The following is a 16,229-nucleotide window of genomic DNA, read 5'->3' on the forward strand; positions in this document are numbered from 1 at the left end:
TTTGAAGAATTCATATTGACGCATATAAAGCAGCATCTTCCAACAGTTAACACCAATCCACAGAACAGTTGCCAGAAATACCTGAGACTGGGAAGATTGGAGCTGGGGGAGCAGAAATCACTCGAGGTGATGTATTATCTTCTAAATAAAAATGAGCAGTCTGGAAACATTTCCTAGGGAGGAATAAATATAAAAAAATATTGAAAAAAAAAAAAAAAGAAAGAAAGAAAGAGAAAAGAAACCAACAAAACCACACAGAAACATAATCTGAGAGGATTTGGAATTCTGGCATTATTGAGTAAGAAAGAAAAATTATGGTTTTGAAAACCAATTTCATGGAGTGTCAAATACTACTGCTACAATATAAATATTCCCCCAGCACATCACCAAATTATGCATAAAACATGAAGATACTACATTACCTCAGCATAATACATAGTTCATGCATCTTTACCTATACCAGAGGCAGAAGGTAGAGCACACATCAGACATAGTGACAGCTGAAAGAAAAACTCTGCATCAGGAGCTACTGTAGATGCTGCATAACCCCAAGTACAAAAAACATCACTGTCTTCCTTATTTATCCAAATTCACTTAAATAATTACTGTTCCCTTTCATGTGATGATGCTAGCCTGAAGATGGAGCAATGTTTGAGATCAGTTCTGGTAATTCATTGATAGATGCTACTGCAGACACAGAAATGCAACAAAAGACAACATGCCCTGTAACAGCCAAAAGAGTGGCTCTAGAACTGCTGTGACTGGGGCTAAACAACTTTTCATAATGTAATTGCAACACTGAGGGACACCTTAACCAAGGAGCACTTCCCAAAGTTGACAGACAGAAACATAGGGATTTCTAACTCCAGGAGATGTTAGCTTTGTTGCAAAAACATTGAAGTATGAATGCAAATGGAACCAACCTTAACTATGACTCACAATGTTATTTGTATCTGTGCTATAATCCAGATGTGAAGATAATAGGAATAACATCTGTTAAGAATTCAAGCTATTCAAAGGAATGAATAAACAACTGCGGCTGTAAGCATTGCAAAGCCTCTTTAATTAAAAAATCTCCATACGATTAGACATGCTAATAACAATCTTAACTTTGGGTCATTTAATGTCTCTGAAATATTATTCATAATAATTAAATTTTAAAATAAATATATGCCTCATGGAAATACTAATTTCATTTTATATTTACAAGATTCTGCTTCTTCAAATCTGTTGGCTGCAGCTATTGTATGATTGTTTGTTAATTTGTATAATCACTGTTATTTTAAATTCTGTATCATTCCTGTATCGCTGCAGTCATAAAAACCCTCATATAATTGTTATAAACATAAATAAATTTTGAAGATACTTTGAGAAATAGATAGGGAATATGTGGCTGTTATTATTCTTTGCAGAACCATTAATATAGATAATACAAACTTTGGTAAGCTTGTTTGAATTAAGCCTCTGGGAAACATGCCCATATTCTCAGAATGTGTTGAGAATTTTCTATCAGTGTACAACACAGATTCTCTTTAAACACAAGAAAAAGTAGACTGCTACCTGAAAGGGAAAACTGAGACATGCAAAATAGTTCTGGTAACTCACATGACAATGAAATCTGAAGTCCAGCTACAATTCTCTAAAAGTGTATTTGTGATGTTCACAGAGAAACTTGGACTTTGTATGAGATATTTGGAGCAATACTATCTGTTACGTACATGGTTTTACTTAGAAATGGCAATTTTGGATGCAGACCAAGAACCCTCTCTGGAGGAACCTGGGAACACCCATCTAAATTTTAGAGTCTCTAGCATCAGAGTTAGTGGCTGCTGAGGTGAGGGAGGCTGTCTGCATGCTAGCATAATACTTGAGAGTTAGTATCAGAACTGTGTGAGAAATATCTGTGAGATGCAGGCAAGTCTCCAAGTCTTCAAATCATTAAACACTTTGGAAAGTCTGGCCCTGTCTGCTGGGCACAGCAAATGCTGTATTGTGTTTATTAAAAACTGCAGCAACCAAACATGCCAAGCAGTCTGATGTGAAAGCTCCAAAGCCAAAAAGTGTCTTTCCCCCAAACATCTCCTGTTTGTGAACAACCACCACATGTAAGGTTCATGGACTAACGTTGTCACCTATTTGCTTGAGAAAAGATTGAGCTATAAAGAATTTAATTAGCATAATGACTTTCACATCTGAATCTGCACTTAAAATGTCCTCATATTATGCCATACACTCATTATGCCTCACTGAGCCAATGTATTTTTAATCTTTAAAAATTAATTGTGGCTGAAAATAAATTACACCCTTAGCACATTCAGGAGAAAAATTCATAGCAGTTGACTTAACCTGTAATAAGACTCATAAATAGGCACTCCATCTGCTTCTGCATCAGCACTGAAAGCCTTCATGACTAAACCTAATGTTAATACTCACATCTCGTTAATTATCACTTGTTGTTAATGAAAAAAGTGATGACTATTTCAAACTTCCAGACAAAGGTCCCATCACTCAATAACCTGATTATTTAATTTACACATTTTATCACAGCACTTAGATCTCCAACCTAAAACTGTAATTTGTAATTTAGACACTGCACTTGTTCAAACACACACTTTATATATGGGGGCAGTGCTAAACCACTGAATTAATTACAGTGTCTGGATCTGTGCAGCGGCAGCAGCACTTCAGTCTGACAGGAGGGATACCAGATCTGAATGAACACTTCAATGGCAACTACGTGAGACTACAAGACTAAGCCTCAGACTGTGGGGGACAAAGATTTTCAAGCATTTGGGCTCCTGGACCCAAACATGCACTTGCTTCTGCCCTGGGGCAGGGAGTGCTGGGAGCTGAGCTGAGGTTGGCACTAGGGCTGGCAGAAGCATGGCACCCTGTGCCTGTGTGCAGGGTCATCCTGCCTGGGACTCGGCAGGGGAGCTGAGCTCTGCAAGTCAGAGGCATCTGCGAGAGGACACATCTACTAAAGCCTGCAGGGGGCACCAAACCTGGCCATGGCCAAAAAACCCTCCTGGGGGCAACCAAACCCTCCTGGGGGCCACCAAGCATTCCTGAGGGCTACCAAACCCTTCTGGGGGCCACCAAACCCTGCCAGATTCCCCAAAATCTTTTGAGGGCTACCAACCCCTTCTGGTGGTCACAAAACCCCACTGGGGGCAACCAAACCCTCCTGGGGGCCACCAAACCCTGCCAGGGCCACCAAACCTTTGTGGGGGCTACCACACCCTGCCAAGGCCACCAAATTCTTCTGAGGGCTACCAAACCCTGCCTGGGCCACCAAACCCTGCCTGGGCCACCAAACCCTCTTGGGAGCTACCAAACTTTCCTGGGGGCCACCAAGCTCTGCAAAGGCCACCAAACCCTCCTTGGGGCCACCAAACCCTCCTGGGGGCCACCAAACCCCAGGGTTTGTGCTTCGGCTGCTCATGCAGAATGGTCTTAGAGGCATGATTACATCTTTCTCTGAAAACTTCAGTGTCTTTTGAGCTCAAGGATTATCTGCCTGAGTAGGTATTCTCAAACAATTACTAGATTTTAAAACATGTACAGATAATTTAAAGATCTAGTGAAGCCAAAGGATCTCTGAGTGGATCCTCAATGGATGCTCATTATTCAGTTTTTAAATAGCTGCAATTAATTTTTATGTGTTTGTCAAGTGGAATTTTAATTGTCAGATTTTATTAAGACTTTTATTTATGACATGGCACACTGTTGAGAAGTTTTTCCTTTATGGATGGATGAGTGTGGCCTGTGTATATTTAAATCTAGTTTAAGTGTTTCTGCATGTCCAAGCTTAACAATCCTCAGAGAAGGTTCTCAACTCTGTTCCCATAAATTTATCATAGGACTCAAGGCATTAGTTCAAATCATGGCTAAGAAAATGAACATTCTCTGACAGGTATGGTTCAAATTATATAGGGTTGTAGAGGAAATTTAAAATTCAAATAGCTACTCAGGGTGTTGTCTGTCATTGGGTTGGTAATTTCTGAAGCGTTGTTATCATGAAATGCCTAACAGGCTGCATGACAGGCAGCTACAGATACTCAGCATGTCTACAAATGCAAATGGACCTGGAAGTGGATTAGCAGTTTGTGGTTCATGCCATCAGAGCTGGTCTTTTACTCCAATTCACATATGTTTGTTGAAAAGGAATTTTGAATGGTACAAGGCCCACTGATAACTGTTACCATGCTACTATTCTCCAAGCTCTTCTTACAATAAATATTATAAAAGCTGATCTGCACAAATATGAATAATCAAGCAAAATAGTAATAATGAAGCCATCAAGAAAAGAAGAGAGCAAGCACACTCAGGTATTCCTGCCACATCTCTGCTCAAGAACTCAGAAAGTAGACAGACAATGAAGGAAATGGATAGACTCTGGATTTGGACAGAAAATTCTCTCTAAAGCTATTTAATAAAGTCTATCTGGACAGCAAGGCCACTAAACAGGGCAAAGAATCTCCTTGTTTATTCCACTGTAATCTTAATCATGCTGAAGAAATGAAAGGAAAATGACATTGCTTGAAAATTGCTTGAATTAAAAATGATACACAAAACTAGAGTAGTTAAAAAATTGTGTATTTTCCTACTGGTAATTATTCAATCTTTAGACAATATTGCCATTAGAAGTTTTAATCCCTGTCAGAGAAACAAATATCTATCAAAAAAAGATTTAAATTGTGCCTAATGAGATCGTGAAGAGATTGAGGAATTTCCTCAAGTGCTGATTAACAATTTCATTTAAAAAAAAAAACCCAAAACCAAAACCCAAACAACAGATGGTACAGAATTATTTTTCTGATACAAGTCATTAAAATGAAGAAATAAATAATTTTGCCTTTCTTTAACCTTGAGAGACTGGAACTTGTTGCTCTTGGTAGTTATTTGGTTTTAAACCAAATAACACACCTTTTCAATATTCAAATAAGGAGTGAATAGTGGAAACAACCCAAAGAATTATTCATTCATGTGACCAGCTGGGATGGACCAATGGTTTTTCTGGACTACCACTGCAAAAGAAATATAGAATAACTTTCTGTAAATCTAAATGTTTTTATGGACTTTAATAAGTGAAAATAATTGGCCCAAATTAGGGAAAAAAAGGTGCAATATAAAAAGAAACATTAACATCTAAGAGCAATTATTTCAAAACAAACTAAATCTATTCCAAAAATCTTAAAGAGTTTCTACTAATATTTTCCAGGCTTAATGAAATATGCACAGCAATGAAGTTAATATTCTGATTTTTTTTCCAGTCTTTAATAAGAGGTGAGTGTTTTGGCAATTTTGAAAGAGGGCCGTAAAGTCTTATTTACGATGCATAGTTGCTACATTGCATTCCCCTGAAATAAGAAATAGTCACTGGTGTTATCATAATGCCAAGAGAATTTTGAGGATTAACAATAAAAGAGCTCCATATTTTATTTTGTAGTACACAAGAAATACAGAAAAGATTAGATTCAAGGCAAGAAGATATTCTTGCTAACGGGATTTTTGTTTCATTTTGAAAGACCTGTTTTACAGAATTGTTCATTCCCAGAGAAAGAATACAAAATGAACACAATGTTATTCCACAAAAACAAGCTTGTAATGTGTAGGATTACTAGAACTGCATTGTACAATCTGGGTCTTTAAATGCATGGCCTTCTTTGGCAAATAGAAGAGATTTCAAATACTGCTCAGCATCAGGGATGAAACCCTTTGGAAGTTGAATATGAACAATCATGTTGCATAACATGAATGACAGAAAAAGATTCTCAGAATGCAGGTGGTTAGCTGGAAATCCTGGGATGGGGAATAGAGTTATCCAACTAAGCATAAACTAAGAAATGACTTTTGCAATTATTATGGCAATGAACTACTACTTTGAAAAGCAGGTTCATCAATCAAGTGTCTTTAATCATGGCCATGATTGCCTGACTCACTAGCACACTTGCCTGGAACAAAGGATGCTTGAACTCAATTTCTCCAGCCTAGTCTGTTCAGGGATGGAATGAGTTCTGTCCCCATGTGGGACACACCCTGATGGGCCGACAGAAAACTAGTGTCAGGAGACTAGAAGAAAAGTCAGTAAGCATAATCCTGACATCACAGTCTAGAGATTACTGTAGTCTGTAGTTTGGAAAGGGCCAAAGTTAATGTTCTCCACCATTTTTTTTCATTTTAGATTAAGCAGGATTATTTGGGATGAAGGAAGAAGAAACAAGCTCTGGAGGCATCTGAAAGAAGATGTTTGGGCCTGTCTTCCCAATTCTTTGTACGGTCCCTGTAAGAGCAAGGTCCTGTTTCTGGCTGCTAGTTTATGTGTTTGCACAGTGGAAGCAGGATCAGGTTCTGCACAACAACTGAAGTGAAGTTTTTGCAACTTATTTCCCCCTTCCAGCCCACCACAGCATTTCCTCCCTGACAATCTATACACTTGTCTTAGGGCTGTGCAAGGGTTTTGAGAGCTTAAGCAGCATGTTCCTAGGAAGACTGACTTTAACTAGAACCAGTGGGAGAGTGCCAAAGCCTTGAGCTGCCACATACTGCCATGTGGCTGATAAGGTTCCTGTTACATTTTTAGTTCAGGCCAATGAGCAGTATTTCACACAATGCTTGATGCAGTTTGGGGTTAGCTAACAGGGCATCCCCAGTTAGCAACGTGAATGCAGCCACTCTTTTTATCCTCTCTGAGGGAAGTAATTTCAGCTGTATGGAAGAGATCTGTGCCATGCTAGCTGGTCTGTTTTATTTCACAGCATGGACACAGTTTTTTGCTCTTACTGATTATGTTATAATGACTTCTAATAACCATCAATTCCCTTTGTCCTACATTTTTTTTTTTACTGGCTTATCAATTTATCAAGTCACAGAGAAACACATCCATGAGGAAACCCGAACACATGTGCATATGAAACACATCTGTAGTTATCCACTAAAGCTTTGAAAGACCAGGGCTAATTTTAGTTTGTCAGAATCACAAAGTAGAATGACTTTTTAATAACAGAGCCTCCTAAGAGCTACTCAGGAAGTGATCTTCAGTTATGTTACTCTATTATAGTATCATTAAACTACCCCCTTTCTGTCTTCCACACAGTGTCAGCACACTCCTGCAATGCCATATGAATTGCTTATTTACATAGTTCTGTTGAGGACAATAGATTCTTATTCTAAATCGATAACTACCTTTTTTAATAGGTAAAGCACTGAAAAGATAGTAAACAGCCCCATGCCATGATGTCTATTTTTCTTCTCCCTCTTGTTTTTCTCAGTGCTCTGTTTAGTCACTTGGTTTCTAGGCATCAGTCATGACTTATTGTTTACTAAGGTCTATCAATATGGGAATAACTGTAGTGGCTAAACCCTCTGAAAAAAAAATGCATCTGAGTATTTGGACAGAAACCACTTTATTTTGTCATCTTTTTGACACTGAGCAATAGGAAGGCAAGGTAAGAGGCAAGATCCAGTCTCCCTCCTGTAAACCAGCTCAATAATGCCCATCACATTTTTCAAATCATACCTCTTTAGAACTGAAAAAAAGATCAACCAAAATACAACTTACCTCCAGTAAATGAGAATACCCACAAGAATCACTAGACAGATAAAAGTCAGGGCTGATACGACCACAAGTGGTACAACTGTCTTCTTCTCTGATTCCAGACTCTCAGCTAGACCAATACGAGACTCATGGCTAATATTACTTGCCTCTGCAGTCAGAGAAAATTGAAACAGTCCAAGTTTAAATTCTGAGAAATGCACAGCACAGATGAATGTGTCTTATAATGAGCCTACTTAATATTACTTACCTCTATTTTTCACTATGTACCGCAGAAAGTTTATACATTTGCAAACCAGCTTACAGAAGATAAGCAGATAGAAGGTAAAGCAAAGTGTTCAAGCTTATGTGACTCAGCCCTCCAGCAGTGGAGACTTCTCTTTGTAAGAATAGCAGACTGTTGTTAAAATTCAGAAGAAAGTTTTTTTCATTTTAATCTCTTTTATTAGCTGAAAGCCAAATGAGTTAAGAAATCTGAATACATAATATTGGAATGTGCATTGGAATTGATGTTAAACTGTCAGTCATATAATGCAAATCACTTCTCTGGCTAATTGGTTAATATAAAAATTATCTTGCAAAAGTCTTTGTGTTCTTGCTGTACTGCAGTTTAGTTTTCTGTATTTTTATCCATTGCCCATTCTGCCCTTATAGATACACCCTGCTTCCTTTGAATCCAATTGCCTCTCTCAACTATACTGGAGCCACAATTAAATTTCCCACCTCCATCTTTACAGGTACTCAAATTAATATTTAGATATTGCTTTGGTTTCATATTTCTGTGAGCCATATACTGTTGGATGACAGAAATATTTGGACATGGGAACCTGTATGAAGATTAAAACAAAATATTGTATAATTTTATTAAAGAAGGAAACACAATGGTGGACAACACCAATACTTTATTTTTAGCTTTGGTCAGACTTCAAGAAGTAAGTATTTCAAAGTTGTGGCTTTGATGTAAAATAAGTGACTTATTTCAATTTGAGCAGTTCACTGTGAGCATTATTTGAGTTAAAATGCAGAAATAAGCTCTTTTGTGCTTTTTAGAATTAAAACCCTAGAATGCTTTCTGCTTTTGCAAACAGTCCAAATGCAATGAATTTTCTGTATAACAGCAGAGTTTTGCTGTACAGAAAACATCTGCACTCCATTGGGATTTCAAGAGACCGATTCTACATGAATGAAAAGCTTTTACACAAACAGAGGAAGGAATGGAGTTGAATCTAGGGAAAAAAAAAAAAGACAGCAAATTACATGCTCTAAATAGGATGTCAAAAACAAATGGCTTCACACAGTACAGATTTCCAGGCAGCTCTATTTTCTTCCATTTTCTTGAGTTTAGAGGCTTTCAGGACTTTATGTGCAAAAAGGTCTAGGCTCTAATTTTGCAGATGTCTTCTTGGTTTAAATTCAAAATACTCTTTAACACCCACATAAATAACTTCTCTTTAAATTCTGCACCTCAATGGGCAAAGTAATTGAAGGCACAAAGTTGCTTCTGAAAAATCTCCAAGTTTCTGTTGAGTAGGTTAAAAATTGGTGTTTCCTATTGATTCCAGAGAAAAAACTATGTGTATGCATGAGAAAGCACAATATGATCCCTTTGAAACAGTCAGACTTGCTTAGCCAGCTCTGGAATAATTCACAGCATAAAATCCAATCCTATCTGTGTGATGACAGTGTTGCTTCAAACTTCATCCTCATATTCTATTAGGACTCCTCCTATGGGGAATGAAGTGCAGGCTTCTCCTGTAACAGAGGGTTTCTTGCCTACTTCATTCACTCCAATGATGGCAGCTGAAAAGGAAGTCTCAGCTACAGCAGATTTCCTTGACTTGTAATAACTGATGTGTTTGGATCCTTTGCATATTTCTTTCTATTAATTTGTCTTAGTTTTTCAACAGAAGTTGAAAAGTTTGGGTGGTCACAGAGGTCTTATGGAGAATATCCTAGTTCAGAACAAGCATAATTATGCATTAACAGCTACAAGACTGGGAAATGTTTAAATGACAATGTTTTTCTGTAATGGTCACAATGAAAAGACATTTCACCAATTTCTGCAAAATCCATTCCAATGTATAAGTAAGTTCTCAGGTGAGAGATTTATTTTTGTGTTCACTGTATTTCTTTGTAATTTAATTAAGCAAATATGTCTTTGATTTACAGGAGACCATGTTAGACATGCTGAAATTGAATGTTCAGCTTATTTAAAGTCTGTATTTGGCATCGTGTGTTGGAAAAAAAGTAATGAACATGAAATGATACTGTAGAGTGCCTTTCAATAATATCTAGAAGATAAACTAAGTCTGTTGTACTCCTCCTCCAGTACTGTATAATCCTTTTTGAGTTACTATTGGTAAAAATTCAAATGACACCCATTATGTAAACCCTAGTATCTTATGGCAACACTCATTCATACCAATAACATAGGTTTTGAAATATCAATGCTATTTTAACTTATTTTTGAAGGAATGCTATGCATTTTACACGAAGTGGTAACTACTTACCAGCAAACTAATTCACTTATTAATTCAGTTTTGTAACACCTACCTTGTTAGGACTCTTAGTAATTTCAATGTTTTTTATTCTCTTTTAATTTTCATTGTCTATTTTTCATATTATTCTAGCCCCACTATATCTAGTGTCTATTTACCATCTTTTCATAATAGTATTCTGTTGCTCACGAGAAATACAGCTTTATGTAATTCAACTGGGTATTTATTTATTTGGAGGACTGGGATGAAAACTTCCCATGCTTTGTGAATGCCATTCCTTAATGGGTTTAGTTGAATGATACTGCCCTCTATAGATGATGCAAGTACATAACAGAAGTTCAATTTATTTTCTAAAATACCAATTCAACCTTGTTTGTTGTTTGGTTGTTTTTTTTTTTTTTAAATCATAAAATTTTTTTTATTTGCTTCTTTGATTTTTCAATTCTCTAGCACAAGAAGGAATTAAAATTATGTGCCTGAATACTTCAGATTTTCCACAGTGCATTTTTAAATACAAAGGAAATGTGTTACGAATTTTGACTTCTGACTTTATCCTTGGAATCATGGGTTGCAAATACTCTCACTGAATTTAAGAGGAATAAATAAGAAAACAGCATCAAATATAAACATCCAAAGGAGAATCTGGCTCTACTTTGGGAATACGCAAATCTGGCACAAAAATTCTGCATCTCACTGAAATCTGAAAGTGGCATGCACAGAATAAAAATGAATGTTCTTATGCATCAGAATAAAACCAGCATCTTCGTCCTTGTTCAACCTCTTAGAAAATACAAAAAAATGTGCTGCTGTAAGTTTAAAAGGGAATATCAGAGGCATGTTTCCTCTGCTGGTATTTCCATAAGGGCAGCACTTGTCTCTGTACAAAGAACTCAACAGAGAACCTAAGACCCTCTCAGACCTTTAAAACTAAAAGCAACAATTAGCACTGAAAAAATTCTGGTTTCAGATTTTGCACAACTCAACTTCTGCTGACAGTATGTATCTACCTGAAAGCAGAGCATCAATCATCCTACTGAAGAATATTTCAGGTGCAGTTTTAAGTAGCCAGAAGTAGCATTCACAAGATAGCCAGCTCAGTATGAACCCCTGTTCCCCAACGCTTCCTTAATCACACCCATTTGCACTGTTATGTTCTCCCTTTATTATCTGTAGATAAACCTTCTCACTCTCTATGGCACAAAAGTATCCCCTCACAGCTTCCCATGGTATTCATTAGACTTATCAGTAACTAACCTGCCTCAGAGATGTTGAACACTGATGAATGATCACTAGTAACAGATGAGGCTGATGATTGTGATGATCCAGGAGTTAATTCTGAGTTACCTGCTTCAACTGCCCCTTCAGTGTCTCTCTCATTATGGTCAGGAAAACTGAAATCTGTTGAAGTTTCATTATCATTAAAGCTATCTGAGGTACCTTGGCCAGAACCACTTTCTTCATCACTTGTCAAAACAGCCCAAGACTTAGATTCTGATGTGTTTTGCAATTGGACACTAGAAGTCTGAATGTGGTTCTCCAAAATTTTCAGGTTGTTGTGCTTCTCGGGTATTACATTCGCTGTCAAAGTTGGTGTGGATGTATAATTATGTCTGTCCATGGCACGGTTTATCTGACTGTCAGATGCAGTAGTAGAAAACTTCTCTTCTTCAGGTTTCTCAGAATGTGAACTTATAATTAGGTTACTCTGATCCTTGTAATCATTTACCTTTGTATTTTCATCCTCTACTACCATATCCTGATCTTCTCTATGAGAAGTGCATGAGATGCAGTTACTTACAGGGAAGGCATCATCATATTCATCGTAGTCATCCTCAACTACAGAAGACCACAAATCAGTACTGGACATGATACTGGGAGACAACCCAGAGGATTCTCCAGAAGGAACCAGCAACCTATTCAAAGTTACAGGGATCTCACTTTTGGAAGGAACAGCCGTAGCTGAAACAAGTGTATTTGGTAAAGGAAGAGTGTGATGAATGGACACGTCAGAACCAGAAACAACTGCAGGCATATGAACAGGATCAAAACCAAGCGTGGAACTTGAAGAGACACTGTCAGCCCCAATTCTTTCAAAAACACTTGAAGAGATATGGCTGTCTGTAGGAGTAGCTACATGTGAGGATGTATCACCTGTTAGGAAGGGAGTAGTTGCAGCATTCGCTGCCTGGGACGGAAAGGCATTTGTATTTTCTAAACTGGTCAGCTGGACTGAAACATCGCTACTGTACAATGAAGGCATAACCTTCTGAACATCTTCACTGTTAAATAAACTGGATGAAACGTATCTCTCACTTGCATAAGAAAAAGATAAACCTTGAAGTGACGCTGTGGGCTTACTAAAAGTGTTTGACATCATATCAGCAACAGAAGGTGCAGATGTAGAATGCAGCTTGCTTTCAGTTGTAGCAGAACCTGGTGCCATTTGATGCAATATTTGGTCAAATGTAGAACTATCTTTTTGAACCCTTGAGCTTTCAGCCAATACGGGATCACTAGGCACAACTGCAGCTGTGTTAAGCAGAGTGCCATCGCCAGAAGATTGGAAGGAGGACTGCAGCAATGCTTCGTTATTTGGTGTAGCTGAGGTCTCAGAAAAGTACAGCTGAGTCGAGGATAACATTTTGCTATAAGCAGGGACAGAGAGAGCTTGATCTGAGCTTGCACTAAGCATAGGTTTAAGCAAAGTGTCATCAAAGGCTGGAGTTGTAACATGCAAAGGCTGAACAGAAAGGTGCTTTTCTGTAAGTTTACTAATATCATGATCGAATACCTTAGTAGTGGGAAAAGCAAGAGAGACTGGAAGGATTCCCTTTGTGCTAGAAACAGGAAGTGGGCTTTCTTGCAGAGACATATTCTGCTCAATTACAACATTATTAGAAACAGATGTAGAAAGTTCATGTATCACTTTACTTTCAGCACTGGAAGCCATTTCACTTAAAGAAGAGGAAATTTTCAGTTCTCTCTCATCTCCATGTATAACATCACCTTTTTGAAGCATCTTATTAACATCACTAAACCCGGATGATTCATATGGAATCTCATCAACAAAACCAGAGGAAGAAACATTAAGTACTGTCAAAGTATCTGTATCAGGCAAAAGGGACTCACTACCAGAGTATGCTTCAGACCAATCCATGTCACTAGATAGAGAGCGTGTAGGCTGCAGCAAAATATCAGCTTGTGATATTACAGAAGAAGGTTTATGCACCAGTACATTGTTATAGCTGCTAAATAAAGGATCTTGATGAAATACGTCAACAGAATCATGCACAAATTCTGCAGAGTCATAGGAAACAGTTAAGCTTTGGAGGGAGCCCACATTACCAGACAAAGCATAAGGAAGTTCAGACTTTGTAGATAGTACATGCATATTTAAATCACTGCTGGATGGTTCAACTTGAGAAAATATGTGAGTTCTATTATGACCAAACATCAGTGTCTCCGAAGCAGCATGAGGGGTCTGATGTGACACCACATCAGCAAATTGAGCAAGGCTTGGCTGTATTAATGGATCACCCACTGCCAACGTCAAAGAAGCATGCAGGGACACCTTATCGCTTGCAACAGCTGGAGTAGCACTTTGTGGAAACATTTGAGAAACTGTATACAAACGGTGAAACATTTTACTACTGGAGGAAGCAGAGGAAAATGTAAGCAAAGGTACATCATCATAGGAAGACAGGGTGGGTTCAAATGACACATCAACACTGGGAAATACAGGTGTAGCATGCAAGGTCACATCACTATCTGATGTAGCAGGGGTAGTGTCGAGCATCTGAGAGTCAAACAATAAAGGGGTGACTAGAGGAAACACTTCACTACTGTAGGAAGGTTGAAGAGGTATCTCACCATTATAGACTGGCTGAGTTGTCTGAGAGAGTACCTCACTGGCAGCAGAAGCAGAACCATATTCTCCAGAGCTTGAAGAGATAGAGTGAGGTGACAATTCAGCAGAGGAGAAAGCAAAGGTAGAATAATGTGGCAATTCTAAATCCGCATCTGAAGTGTCTTGTAAAACCACTGGGCTGCTTGTATAGGGCGCTGTGGTCGGCTTTAATCCCTCTACATAAGCATCAGTGTAACTGGTCTGAGATAATTGCCCGCTAGGTGATGTATCAATAGATGGAGTTGTTGGATCTGTAGCATTACGAAACCATAAATTTCCATCAGTGGAAGAAGTATGCTTTGGAGGCTCATCGGAGCTTGAGGGTGCTACGACTTCTGAAACATATTTAATGGAGCCTTGGGAAAGATCATCATGCACACTTGTATCTGGACTTCCTGAAGGCAGGGCATCTTCTTGGGAGGCCTCCTCTGTAACCAGCTGTGATGAAGAAGTGGTAGGAACTGAACTCCAAAAGTCATCAGATTCCTGATGAGGTTTAAAAGGAGACAATAAGAAATCTTCGTCACTGTGGCCAGTGGTGGTTACTTTTGTTGGCTCTGTGCCTGAAGAAAGATATATAAACTCGTCTTCTCTGCCTTTGGTGGAGTCAATGAGTTGAGGAGGAATTCCAGTCATTGTTTGGGATTCCAAAAAAGGATCTTCCTCTTCAGAATTTTCACCAATAGGTGGAGAAGTAGCATAATAAACTGCTTTGAAAACATTATCCTTACCATGCAATTCTTCTTTTGTTAGGTATCTATTTGTTTTGGCTTCACTGGGTTTTATTCCCATTTTTTCTTGACTGTAGCTGGATGTAATCACCTGAAAATCTCTCCTCAATTGGTTCATTGTACTGTCAGTGCTAGGAAACACTGCAGTTTCTTCATCCACCTCTGTTTCCTTTTCATCAACTTCATCCTTTAAAAAAAATACCATAGCCGAAGACAATTAAAAATGTTTATAGACTCTGAACATGAATGAAAACTAAAACTGTAATAATACATTTTCCTGGATCAATAAATTGAGAGGGGTAAAGGAAAACAACACTTGAGAAGACTGTTGGTCTTTAACTAAAGTATTAACTGCAAGAACAGATATCCTCTTTTATATTGAAAAATATTACTTATTTGCAATAAAAACAGAAAAATGTCATGTCCCAACAACTTCTTCAATATTGCGTTACTTAAATTGCGTTTGAGAGGCAAAAATTGCTCACAGTATTTATTTACTTTATTAAGAAGGCTCTAACTCTTTACTAATAAAATGCAATTGCATATGCAATATATAGCATAGATTGTATACCCCTCAATGAAAAAATAGTTTTGCTATCAGAATGCCTTAGAGGCTTGCACTAATATCCTGATGGTAATTAATAAAAACAACAGAATTTGTAAAATATATTTATGACCTCAATTCTGCTGAATTGTCAGAGTATTCTGGAAGAGTTCACGATCCTCATCAAGACTGTCAGAGTTTCACAAGTGCTGTGAGTCATATCCCCTAGTCCTGTTATGACCCTTTGTTTTCTGAATATGAATGATAATGAATAACAATACTTTGTGCAAAATCTGTATTAGAGTTTTGCCTTTTAAGGACATATCCAAAAGAAAAAAAAAAATTATGTGCCTGAATGCAATCAGGATTTAGGCAGTGCTTGAGGATCTCAGGTAAAATCTTTTCATCCCCTCTACAGCTTTCCCTCCACTAAATCAAAAAACATATCACTGAAGCGCCTAACGTGCTCAGCAAGCATTTTTGTTTTGACTTAGAAACAGCAGTCCCTGCAGTTCTGTGCTGTGTCCCCATCTAGTGCTACACCAGAACTGAACCTGTCCCAGCCCAACTCTGCCATCTAGATTGAGGCATACACTGTCAGGGATCTGATTTGACAGGCACACACTAGCCCTAAGAGACAGAGCAGAGCAGGGCCTCTTGCAAAATAGTTTTGGTTTTCTTGGTTTTTTTAAAGATCTGGCTTGGTGATGTGGTGGAAATGCCACTGCTATTTTTTCAAAAGCATAGTGCTGAGAGAAAACACCAGCAGAAAAGACATAAGTACAGTCACCAATCTAACAACTCCTCAGTTTCCACTATAGTTTAGGTTGAGTAGATCTCCCATTCCTGCATTGAACAGGGCACAGCAGGGAGAGTAATGTAAAAAATCAACAGTCTTTGAAAGAATGTGCCCAAGATAAAGAGCTGCTGAGTGTGTTTTTGACTGAGGAACTCAGCAAACAGGAGTTCCGAGCTTTTATCCAGTCTCACC

General features: G+C 38.0%; 1 protein-coding gene across 6 annotated transcripts in view; it reads right to left on the minus strand.

The window, feature by feature from the left end:
- PTPRZ1 (protein tyrosine phosphatase receptor type Z1) overlaps positions 1–16,229 on the minus strand; it is a 130,031-nt gene that overhangs the window by 20,332 nt on the left and 93,470 nt on the right. For 4 of the 6 annotated variants that reach the window (XM_038153115.1, XM_038153119.1, XM_038153116.1 and 1 more), the window contains exons 12-14: positions 11,311–14,881; positions 7,565–7,709; positions 82–173 (exon numbers count right to left, since the gene is read on the minus strand). In XM_038153115.1, the coding sequence (XP_038009043.1) occupies positions 82–173; positions 7,565–7,709; positions 11,311–14,881 (3,808 nt within the window). The remainder of the gene's footprint in view (positions 1–81; positions 174–7,564; positions 7,710–11,310; positions 14,882–16,229) is intronic. The other 2 variants (XM_038153118.1, XM_038153120.1) reach the window with 2 other exon arrangements.

This window comes from Motacilla alba, chromosome 1A, assembly GCF_015832195.1.
Source record: "Motacilla alba alba isolate MOTALB_02 chromosome 1A, Motacilla_alba_V1.0_pri, whole genome shotgun sequence".
Lineage (NCBI taxonomy): Eukaryota > Metazoa > Chordata > Aves > Passeriformes > Motacillidae > Motacilla > Motacilla alba.